General features: G+C 47.8%; 1 protein-coding gene across 1 annotated transcript; it reads right to left on the bottom strand.

The window, feature by feature from the left end:
- Positions 1 to 4,360: 4,360 nt before the first annotated feature.
- LOC119377623 (cytochrome P450 9e2-like) lies at positions 4,361 to 8,302 on the bottom strand (the record flags this gene model as incomplete). Its single annotated transcript, XM_037647001.1, has 3 exons — positions 4,361 to 4,512; positions 7,544 to 7,706; positions 8,159 to 8,302. Coding segments are annotated over 3 exons (403 nt in total), but the record flags the coding sequence as incomplete, so codon positions are not given.
- Positions 8,303 to 12,440: the final 4,138 nt, after the last annotated feature.

The raw sequence follows: 12,440 nt of genomic DNA on the forward strand, positions 1-12,440 counted from the left end.
GAGGCACACCTATCTTTTACTATAAACCCGCCTAACATTCAACGCCTTTTTAATTAGCGAACCACGACGGGCGTGCACGAACGCTTCAGCGGCACACATTCACGAGCAACACCGGCGAAGAACCGCGTCGCCCCGCCGGTATACCGCGTTGTGGCCGACGGCGTCGCTAGGCCTCTCCCAGGAATACGGCACGGCTATACGATGAACGACAGCTCGCGATCACAAAATGCTTGCTGCTGTACAGTTTTCGTCGCCGTTATTTTACACACACACTGTCGCGATTCGAGTCCGCTAACGGCGTTAAGCTACGGAGCGATGCACTTACAACGAACGAGACGGCTCCGCGGTTCCTGTTGCTGTCATTGTATCGGCGGTCGCATGTTGGTTCAATCTGTCTCGTATCGGCGCTCGCCTTCTCGCTAGACGTTTGACAGCGGTGGTTGCATGGCGCAAAAGAGACAATTTAAAGTTATTCATTCTAGCAGCTTTTATTTTCTGTGAAACATATTCTTTGCTTAACCGGTGGCCGGTGCGAGCTCGTAGAACTCACCACGGCGATTGGTGTGGCAGCGCGAGAAGCCTTCTTACCGCTTAGAAGTTGCAGCCGGTGAAACATTGGTTCGGTGACACTCCGAGAAGCAAGCGTTGCCAGTGGTCGGGGCGAGCGCGTCGCCGGCGCAGCTCTCGCACCGGCCGCCGGCCTGCTCGATGCCGCCGACGTAGCGAAGCCAACTTCTTACTGCTTGGAAGTTTTAGCCGGTGAAACTCCAAAAACAACCCGCTGACGATCGCAACAGCTTACTTTTGTTACCGATAAAATTATTCTTCGCACTTCTTCGTAACTCGGCACGATGAAGCGAGGTATCCGTGGCCTGTCGGAGGGTTGCACTCGTGTGCATGGGCATTGCCGCTTGAGGGGAGAATAAACACGGGACAGCCAGCTCGATGTGTTCGCGGTCGGACGCTGGCGCGAGTTGAACTTGTCTCTGACCAGAACGGTTCAGTGGAGAAAATAGTCCTACACTTCTACACAAACCAACCGGCCGTTGCAAATCCTCGCTGCACTGATAATTTCGTTGTCTGTCGACAAATGCTCACACGGCGACCCACACAAGGCACTCGAGCTTCACACCGGCGTGCTAAACAGATGCCGGTACTCCCACGCACATTAACACACGCACGCTCGTCACGACCACAAATGGTTTTTAAACCTCGCATAGGGAGTTTCTAACCACGTGATCTAAAACTCCGTGGGGAGTTTAACAAGGTCATGTCGCTCATAAACACGCAAGGGGCGTTTTACGAGGACATGTGCCGACTGCACTCCGCTGCCACGGAGTAAATGATTTGGGGCATGGTGGTTTTAGGGGCTCATATGCTGGAAAAGCTACCATCTGGGCTAATTGTTGTCACAGTGTAACTGAAATATTAGATGCCGTGCTTTTAGCAGTCGTCGCAGTGGTCATGCGCACACAAACTTTACATCGTGTTTTGTTACAGGGATTACAACCAAAAGGAGCTCACCCTTCGTAGCGTTTGTAGCTGCAGTGGTTTATCAGAAAAGCACGTAGTTATTTTATAAGCAGTATTTTTCGACCTGAAAGGCTCCAAACACGCATGGAGGCTTGATCCAGCAACGCTGAGAATTGATAGCGATGCCGCTAGCCCTTGTGAAAGCTGTCGTTGTTCTGCTTTCGCAGGAGTTACTGTAACTATGCTTAACCACCTTTATTTTGAGCTTTCCAACCATTTTTGAAAATAGCAAGCTGTTACAATGAGATGTGTGGCTTTATACACATTCCCGGTATTTGTACAGCGTTGTGTGCACCTGCGCCCAAGGTTGCCTGCGCCTGTGTCCTGGATGGCTTGTCCCGGCGTCGTTATTCTCTCGATACACGAGCCAAGCCAAGTAACCGAAAACGTAGCTGTGCATATGCACGGCCGCATCGAGTAGCAGCGCGCGTCATTTCTGAGACGAAGTGAATGTAGCAAAACTATGTCGCTCCAAAGTCTTAGCGAACTGAAAACTGCGTGCACGGTTGCATGAGCACGCTCAAAAGTTGCTCAAGACGCGCTGACGAGCCTGGGATCATTACGTCACGCCAAGGCAGCGCCACTTTAATGCATACTACTAACGCAGGCCTATATGCACATTATTATGGAGTAATACCTTTTAATATAAAGAAACGAACAATATTTGAATACTAACAAAAACATCGTCAACCGCGTACAGCAATCAACGATCACGTGCTCGTCTTCATCGGATCATTCATGTTTTTGCCGCCAGAGGCGCCACAGGTCATTTTTCGCGACTTTCAATTAAGAAATAAAAAATATAAATCCATCTCTCACGAAAAAAAACAGGGTTGGTTTGAGTCCGTGCGACGGACAATGTTTAGATCAGTGGAGTCAACTCATTTCATATTCTGGGCAGTTGTCGGTCCCTTTAAGCCGATCGCTCTGTGTCAATAAGTTGTAATGCTTTCCGTGAATGTGCGACACGTTAGCAATAGATGCAGAATGAGCTAGGATGAGGTTAGTTCGTGAGCTTGGTGCCAATCACTTGTCATTACTGATGAGATCTTTATGCTCGAGACAATTGGCCCGCTTGAGAGCGTCGTCAATTATTCGTGAAAGTTATTTTTGTTCGGTTAGTGCTTTACGGAGCTGATCACAGGTGCGAGTGAATTCACTGTCGTCCGAACCAATTCTTTTGAAGCGGATCGCATGGCTGCTTTTAAAATGAAGATATCGTTGTAGGTCAGTGGGCTTTCTGTAAATATTCGTCATTAGTTTACCATTGCACAAAAACACAGTGACTTAAAGGAAGTTGATGCTGAATGGTGAATAAGAGTGAGAAAAGGAAATCGATGGTTTTGCGTTGTTAAAGTCCATCAGTCCTATTGCAGTCTTTCATCGCAGAACCATCGACTTCCTTTTACCCGCAAGCTCATGTACCCCAGTCAATTGCCATAGTCACCCAGCTACCGCAGCTTCTTTCAAGATGGTAAATAACGTCCAAAGAAATTGCATTTTTTTCTCGCAGAGTGATGTACCATGGTCGTCGTAGGAAAGTTAGTTGCTGCTGTAAGATTGATGAAACATTGTGTTAAAGTATAGCAGCAAGCAGCTACCAGTATTTTATTGCTGTGAGAAAGAGAAAAAAATAGTGATCTATTGTGGGTCGAAACGGAATACTAAGGACGCGTCATGTAGTCATCATTTGTGCAACAATGTCTGGTATTGATGAAAAAGTAAAAAGGAAGGTCGAGTATCTCTGCAGCTTTATTTTGTAAGCGTTGGATTTTTTACTTAATCATTCATTGCTCCCGAGCCGGCAGTAGCATACCAACGCGGCAGTAGTATTGATCATCGCACAGAAAGCACTTGAAGCTAAAGGCGATTACAATATAATGGTTAGATTATACCGACCGTGTTTACTGTTACCGGGACGTAATGAATGCTTTGTGCTGCATGGTCCGCAGAAATATTCATTTTAAATTAAAAGTACTATTTGTAATGACAACGGAACATTTAAATGAGCTCAAGCGTTAATGTAATATGAGCACATAAAATATGTGCCTGTGTATTCTCCCCACGTCATTACTGGCCCGTACCGGAATTAAGAAAAGCACGAAGTGACACTGTCTCAACGTACGTTCATCTTGAAAAATGGATCTGCAACCACGCGTTAGTGAGGGTTCTCGGCAGTCTCTTTCTTAATGTCATTCTACGATACACTTTCGGGAAATCTTTAGTACGGCGTCGCCGAAGCAGCTCGTTCTTTATGATACTATTTTTCATGTCGTACAAAATCAGGAGTAGATAGGGTGTCTAACACATAGGCTTACGTAAGAGCAGTTATCGCAGCGAAATAGTTCCCCATTACGCAGGACTATATGCTTCCTATTTATGGTCCATGAAGACAGCAAGCAACATAGGCTTCTGGTATATGATCCCCCAAGCAGGAGCAAAGCTTCCTGTATATGCTCTCTAAAAGCTGAAGTAGAATTCGCTTATATGCACCCTAGGGAGCATATACTCCTGCCCTACGGAACTATATCCCTGCCATAAATACCGTGTTTACTCGAATCTATGCCGGCTCCGATTCTAAGCTGACCCCCGAAATTCGCATGGCCAGAAAAAAAGACCCTTAATCATTGTACTCAAATCTAAGCCGATCCCCCCCCCCCCACACACACACACTGGCACATCGTCCTTTCGAAAAAAAAAAAAAAACCACATCGGCTTACATTCGAGTAAATACGGTAACCAAATACATACAAAGCCGTCGCCAGGGACAACGTAAAGAAAGGCGCCACGTGAAAAATGTAAAGAGAGGTATCCACGCAGCTTTCGTTTCACGGAATTCATTTATAAGTCATTCAGAAAATCAGTCTCAAATTCGCTTAATATTTAAAACACTTGCGAATCTTGATCATCTCGTCTCCTTATTCCTACTATGATGTCCTTCGCTGTTAGGAAAGCGCTTCTGTGAAATTCCAGGGGAACCTGTGCAAAACAGTAAGGGAAAATGAAGTGAGCTCCAGCACTTTAACCTTGAAATTTATTTGTATTCCCAGTAGCAGTAATCTATATTTTATTTCGTCGCATTGTTGCAAAAGACCGACAGAATAATAAACAAAAACAAAAAATATGACAATCGTCCGAAGCATCTCTTACTCACAAAAGCGCATATCACAGATTATTCTTATAACGCGAAGTGACGACTACAGGACAAGGAGGCACACGTGTCGAGTGTCTCCTAGTCCTAGTCGTCAGTCAGCGCTGTAACAATCATCATGACATACCAGTAGCCTAAGGCGCCACCCTTCTACGCGTATTACAGACTTCGACATATATGTTTACGGAGCATTTCTGCGCGAAACGCTGTGAAAGGTGAAGGTGTCTCCAGCAGGATAACATAAATTGCACAAAGTCTTCAATAATCTCGAAGAGCATAGAATGATGCGGCAAATCAGTTACTTCGGGATCCCGCAGGGAGCCGGAAAGGCTGTGAGCAGGAAAGTGACGACCACCCGCCTGTGGCGCAAAGCCACCATGAAATCCGTACATATTTACCAAAAACAAGAGCTCCCTAGTTTACGAAAGAGTCATCCTCGTCCAGTGTTCCAACCGGGTATCTACGCCTTCACATATGGCTTCGCTTGCAGCTTTGGGGTAGAAATAGGTGCATGGCACTTTGCCCTCTGAGAACATATATGCCTGTTCCGTGCTCAGGTATCGCTGTTTGTGTTCTTCGCATAACTGGCACATATACGCATTTAATTTTCAGCCGCCGCGGTAGCGCAGTGGTTACGGTGCCGGGCTCGAGCCGTGATCGAACGACGCGAGTTCGATCACGGCTGTGGCGGTCGCATTTAAATAGAGCCGAAACGGTAGAGGACCGTGTTCTGTGCGATATCCGCACACGTTAAGGAACACCAGGTGGTCGAAATTATCCGCAGTCCTCTAAAAAAGCGCCAGGCCTGCGCGGAAAGCGCAGCACAGTCACAGCGAAAGCTGGAAGAGCGGTATTTCTAGAGCCCGTTATAAACCTTTCTTGGCGCAAGTACCCACTACGCCACGAATCATAATTTTTGTGAAGTAGGGAAGCACCCACCGCGTCATTATTTGTCATTCTGCGGAGAATTTCTAGAGCGCGTTATAAACCTTTCTTGGCGCAAGTACCCACTACGCCACGAATCATAATGTTTGTGAAGTAGGGAAGCACCCACTGCGCCATTATTTGTCATTCTGCGGAGAATCGAACTACCGTCTATAAGGTACACTTTGTTGATGCGACGGCTGATGACGATGAAGAATTATGGCTGAGCCCTTTGTAATGAGTTGGAAGCTTTAAACGACACACTAGTTACGTAATTCGCATTTTGTGACGCCCTGTCGTTATTTCACTCTCCCACCACGCTATATGACATACGTTAACGTGAGAAAGAGAGAGAGAAAGAACTTCATTGAGACCCTGAGGAAATAGATCGTGGGGGCATTATGGGCTTCCTTGGCAACCAATAGAAGTGCACTTGCGAGGAACCCCCTACGTTATAAATCATCATAATTTTTGTAAAGCAGGGAGGTATCCACTATGCCATTTTTCGTCATTCTGCGGAGAACCATGATACCCGCTAAACATCTGTAATGCATTAAGTCCACTTTGTTCATGCTGTGGCTGATAACGATGAAGAATTATGGCAGAGCCTTTTGTAATGGGTTGGAAGCATTCAACAACCCACTCATTGCGCAGTTCACATTGTGTGACGCCTGGTTACAGAATTCGCGTTGTGTGACCCCTGGTTCTTACTTAACTCTTCTCCCACGCTACATTACATATGTTGGTGTGGTTCCTTCCCGTCATGAAGCCTGCATAGGGTCTTTGTTCAAAGCAGGTTCAAGCACCGGGATGGTTCTGGCAGACCGTGCGCACAAACGGGTCTTGAACGTCACGAAGGTACAAGAAGCGATTTACAAGCTGTCGCAGAAACAAATGCGACAAACCCAAACCACCGTCATGCACACGTCGAAAAAGATTAGTCCTAGTAGTCTTCTCCCATGTGGAACTCAGTACTGTGGTGGAACATGGAGCAAAGTGCTAAAACGCGTAAAAGGCATGCCTGTGCGTCCGGGGGTTAAAACTTTCTTCTTTAAGCTTCATGCTGATGTCTTGCCAGTTAAGATGTGGTTGTCTGAAAAGGGGTTGTTCGTTCCGTGGGGTGACCAGTGCTTTTTATGTCGCAAACCAGAAACCATTGAGCATGTCTTTCTGGAATGCTGGGACGGGGTGTTCTTCTGGGACGTCCTGCAAAGGACACTAAAGAAAGATTTCCCATTGGACGCACAGGGTATAAGGCATTTTATGATCGAAAATGATGATGGATTTCCCTATGATATTACAATGTTATTGGCACTTTATAGCATTTGGAGGTCCCGAATGGCTGTACGTAACGCTGATGTTGATGCTCGGCGAGCCATAGAATACTTTTGTGAGGCGCTGACTTCGTTTCTTGAATTGCAAAAAAATGCAAAAGGATGCACTCGATTGGGCACCTCGCATGGAATTACTGTTGATAACTGAAGCCCTGCAATAAAGAAAAAAAAACCGGGATGGTTCTGAGGTAGAATACTGGGCTCCAACGCAGAGGGCCCAGGTTCGAACCCCGTTCCATCCTAGAATTTTTTTCATATTTCGTTTTTTTTCTTATTTCGAGCGAAAGCGGTTACAGACACTGGCGGCGGCGGTGACGGACAAACACGGCGCCAAAAACGGTCCTTGCAGTCTCATAACGCCTTTCGCTGTAATACGGCGTCTCTGATAGCCTCAGTCGCTTTAAGACATTAAAGCCTGTAAAGCAACAAGCCAAGTTATGTTCTGAGAGGAACGACAGCCTATGCGGTTGTGTGTGGAGGAGATATTTTTGCGATATTACAAGATCGTGTGAGCACCACGCCCTTAAAGGCAATAATTTGTTCGAAGGCAGTTAGCAGACGTCGCTGTAAGTCATGCGAGCCTCAATGCCCGATTACTCACTTTTGTTTTTGCAGTGCGAACCAAACAAACGTTGCGAATGGTGTGCAGCACGGAGAGCTTTACAGCCTGCAGAGCAAAGCGCATGCCGATGCAGTTGCGCGGACCAGCACCGAAGGGGAGGTAAGTGTAAGGCTTGATGGATGCGGCGTTTTCGTCATTGAACCTGCAATGACATATTTTCGGGAACTCAATGTAACCCTCAGTGGAATAGCGAGAGCAGCAGCTTAGAAGAGGCAGGAAACAATGTTCAGCCTAATGGTCACTTGTCGCTAGAACCACATCACGACCCACGGGGAAAATAAAAGAGGTAGACGATAAAAAATTCATACTAAATGAAACAGATACTCCAGTGTATTGAATGCATCATCAGGGCGCATTCAGTCTATCGGCACCAAAAGTGCCGGCCGTGGCGTACCTCGCTTTCCCATAGTTCTACTTCCAATTAAAGCGTATATTGTAGCAGCAAGAATTAGAAAACGTGCACAGCAATACAAATATGAGCCTCAAAATAACACTGCGGTGTAAATGCAGCCCTTATTTATTATCGTTTCTTAATGGGATACGCGAAATCTTGGATGCCATTTATTTGTACAAGTTCGTGTTTGGGTCACTCACCTTTCCGGGTCAAAGACTGATGGATTGCTGAAATATTGGGGGTCGTGATGCATAGAGTAAATAGGGATTGCAATGGCATCGCCTTTCTTTACTTTTACGCCAGTGTGGCTCAGAACGTAGTCACTGTCTGCGGCTCGCTGAATTCTGCAAAAGGTAATAAATAGGGTATTCAATAAAAGTCTGAATGCCAGCAACGTTCGCATAATAACCGGTTTACGTTGAACATCTGTATAGAGAATGGCGGCGTTCAATTGAGTTCCTCCTTCTTTTTTTTTGCGCCGCATGCGCATATTTAAAAACAGCCTGCAGAGAAACATCTATCGTATGTAACGTAACATGTTCATCCTGTTATGTCTGGGAGCACTGTGTACGTTAATTTTGCGCAGGCGAACCAACTCGCGAGCCCATGAATTTCTGAAGGAAAAATCAAACAGGGTTTGCTGAGCGATTACATGGTATATGATGACAGTTTTTCGTCTGCTGCTTATTTTTTAGTGAAGCCGGATATTTGCTATCACTGAGATGACAAGCACAATTTGCTGAAAAAAGTGGGTCAGGTTTATCTCTTCTAAACCTAGTTATCCCGAGCGACAGGTGCGTTTGGCTTGGTTTTGCAGAGCCTATGAAGGGAGTGTTTTAAATGCGAAGCATTTATTTGCGAACCTTTCGCACTTTGAGCGTTTCTATCTACGTATCTACATATCTATTAAAGACGATAGTCTTTCTTGGGGAACTTAAAAGGGCCCTGCAACACCTTTCTTAGTTATATTGGAATAGTCTCATTATTGACGTGTGACTCTTCACGAGTCATATGCCGCAAAAATTTTTCGAATCCGTCAAGTCTAAGTGGTGTTACCAAATTATAGAGATCACGTTCCGCAGCTTTCTCCCTCAACTCAACGTCGCGAGCGCGCGGAAAGCTAGGCAGCGAGTCGAGGGAGGGAGCGCAGAGGAGCGAGGCTCCGCCCAAGAGCGCCGGCGGAGTTTTTTTCTTCATTTTTTTCTCTCTGATGTCTGGGCGCAACCACGTGGTCTGTGCCGCCATTTCCGGTCGGCTTGCGTCGTTCTCGTCGAGCGGAGCCAATCGCACTGTGTATAGCGCGTGCTTGAAAACTGCGCGTCGGTTTGGTAATGTTGGGTGTGCACCTCGAACGCCGTAGTGTTTTCATCGCTCTGCCAACCATGGAGGCAAATCTGCGCGCTCGTTTGGAACGAATGACAGCTGAGATAGGTTTCGGCCCATACTCCGATACACCGCCTCGTAAGACGGCACTGGCAGACGACCCTGAAGCGCCGCCATTACCGAACGCCAGCATTGTTATCGGAGACACGCTGCGCCCCTGCCTCGGTCGGTCGTGAGAACGTGCCGACGATGCAGTTCTCAGCTGACGAGGCAACACTCGAACGGTTGCTACTCTCAACGGCAACCGGCGATGGTCAAAAGCACAGAAATATTCACGTTTTCGGCACTGCGCATGGCGAAGAAAATGGAACCACGCAACTACGAGCAGACGAGCTGTCGGTGAGACCGGAAGTGCTAATATTAATGTCTGTTCGGTGTTCTTAACGCGGTAACAGAATGTAAACATACATATTATCTACTTATTGAACTCAAAATTAACAACGAAAGTAATAATGAGGGTGTTATCGTGATTATAACATCAGCCAATGGGGGAACTGCCGACAATCGCGTCATATTTTGCGGACTAATACATCATTTGTCGAGAGAAGAGGGAGCGATTTTCAGCTGACTTTGAGAATTTATTGTAAATTTCAGGCCGTGCGCATCGCTATAATAATTGGCTCGCGTGTTCTCGGGAGCCTCGACTACCGATCGGCAGCGCTTTTTGAGCATGCTCGAAAAGTGTGGCAGGGCCCCCTTTAAACGCAGAAATTTTGGTCTGTCTTTCTGTCTTTCTGTTTGTCGGCACGTCACCCGATTCAGCCAACCGGTTAAAGTTGAACCACTTGCTTACCGCCCACCCATATTGAACTGGTACGGCTGTTCATACTTGTGAACGTTGTCGATCAAAAAGTAAATATTACGCATATCTGAGGCGTAACATCATTAGGTAAGTATTAGGTGGTGCGTTTCTTTAATACAAAATACATACATACGCAATTTTAAAGACCTTGATGGTATGCGTTTAACGTTGAGACAGTAACGCGTTTATTAAAAGATTGCCACAGCTGAAGCGATCAGCGGTCCAAGCCGAGCAAGCGCGAGCGCCAACAACAACCGTCTTCGTCTTCTTCTTTCGCAGGCGTTCTTGTCTGCGCCCTACCATGTTACAAATCACTCCCCCGCGGAAAAGGAGCCATCCTGGCGACCCAAGGAACAGGTACAACTGGTGGGTGATAATGCGGCTTCAGTCGATCGACGTGAACAGTCTCGCGGCCGCGACGATGGCGGTCCGTAGATGAATGAATAGGCTCAATCATATAGTTAACTGGGGATGCTGGACGTAGGACGCGGTAGGGGCCTTCGTACTTAGGCAGTAGCTTTGTGGAAAGGCCAGGAGCGGAGGAGGGAACGCGAAGCCACACCAACGTTCCAGGCGAATACGACTGAGGAGGCAGGTTTTCGTCGTGACGGTCCTTCTGGCCCTACTCGCCCTACAATGTTACAACCCTAGTTTCTTAAGGTGCGCTGAAAATGCGACTGCGCTGAAACTTGTCTTCCTCCGTGCCCTCTGCACAAGCTCATGTTGTGTTTCGGTTTCGGTTCAGTATTTCATTGTACGAATGTCAGGGGGCGCCGCTCTGGCATTCCTGTTTTACCCAGGCGACGTGTAAGTAAGAGAGTTTGTGGAGAGTACTCGTTGAGTGCGCACGTTTCTTCTCCTTCGGCGCATCGCGCCAAACAGCGTGTTCGGGCTGGCCGGCGTCCCCACCGGTCGCGTTGGTCACCGCCGGTCTTCGCCTGCCGCTGCGCCGGGACTACCAGCCCGCAACACAGCACTCATGTTTCCCGATGTATTGCCAGATGGCGTCCATACCTCACGCAGCGCCTCTTCTATCGTCTTTAGACGACATTTGCAGCGAAGCACGCAGATACGCGGCCAATTTTTTTATCTATATGTTTAGCCGCCTACGCCTGGGTGCTCTCATGATCGCCTCGTAAGCTTGGTGTAGACTAAAATTCGCATGGGAGGTTGAGATGATTTGACGAATAAGACTGTCGGGTCATGCCATGCATAACGTGAAATTCCTGTCGCTTACGACGTCAAACCCTTTCCTCCAGACACGTGTGGCACATACCTGTATATCGCGGGCCGCGGTGTAGGCGGTTTAAGCCACAAGTGATTGACAGTTTATATCTTCCCAGCAACGGCAAGAACACACATTAAATGCTAGTGTCTAAAGAAAAACGAACATCGGCAGCGCAGACCCGACGAATGCGAAGAATAAAATTGGCCGCGTATCTGCGTGCTTGGCTGCAAATGACGTCTAAAGACGATAGAAGAGGCGCTGCGTGAGATATGGACGCCATCTGGCAATACGTCGGGAAACACGAGTGCTGTGTTGCGGGCTGGTAATCCCGGCGCAGCGGCAGGCGAAGACCGGCGGTGACCAACGCGACCGGTGGGGACGCCGGCCAGCCCGAACACGCTGTTTCGCGCGATGCGCCGAAGGAGAAGAAACGTCCGCACTCAACGAGTACTCTCCACAAACTCTCTTACTTACACGTCGCCTGGGTAAAACAGGAATGCCAGAGCGGCGCCCCCTGTCATTCGTACAATGCAATACTGAACCGAACCGAAACACAACATGAGCTTGTGCAGAGGGCACGGAGGAAGACAAGTTTCAGCGCAGTCGCATTTTCAGCGCACCTTAAGAAACTAGGGTTGTAACATTGTAGGGCGAGTAGGGCCAGAAGGACCGTCACGACGAAAACCTGCTCTTCAGTCGTATTCGCCTGGAACGTTGGTGTGGCTTCGCGTTTCCCTCCTCCGCTCCTGGCCTTTCCACAAAGCTACTGCCTAAGTACGAAGGCCCCTACCGCGTCCTACGTGAAGCATCCCAGTTAACTATATGATTGAGCCTGTTCAATCATCTACGGACCGCCGTCGTCGCGGCCGCGAGACTGTTCACGTCGATCGACTGAAGCCGCATTATGACCCACCAGTTGTACCTGTTCCTTAGGTCGCCAGGATGGCTCCTTTTCCGCGGGGGAGTGATTTGTAACATGGCAGGGCGCAGACAAGAACGCCTGCGAAAGAAGAAGACGAAGACGGTTGTTGTTGGCGCTCGCGTGCTCGCTTGGAACCGCTGATCGCTT

This window comes from Rhipicephalus sanguineus, unplaced genomic scaffold (assembly GCF_013339695.2).
Source record: "Rhipicephalus sanguineus isolate Rsan-2018 unplaced genomic scaffold, BIME_Rsan_1.4 Seq5079, whole genome shotgun sequence".
Classification (NCBI taxonomy): domain Eukaryota; kingdom Metazoa; phylum Arthropoda; class Arachnida; order Ixodida; family Ixodidae; genus Rhipicephalus; species Rhipicephalus sanguineus.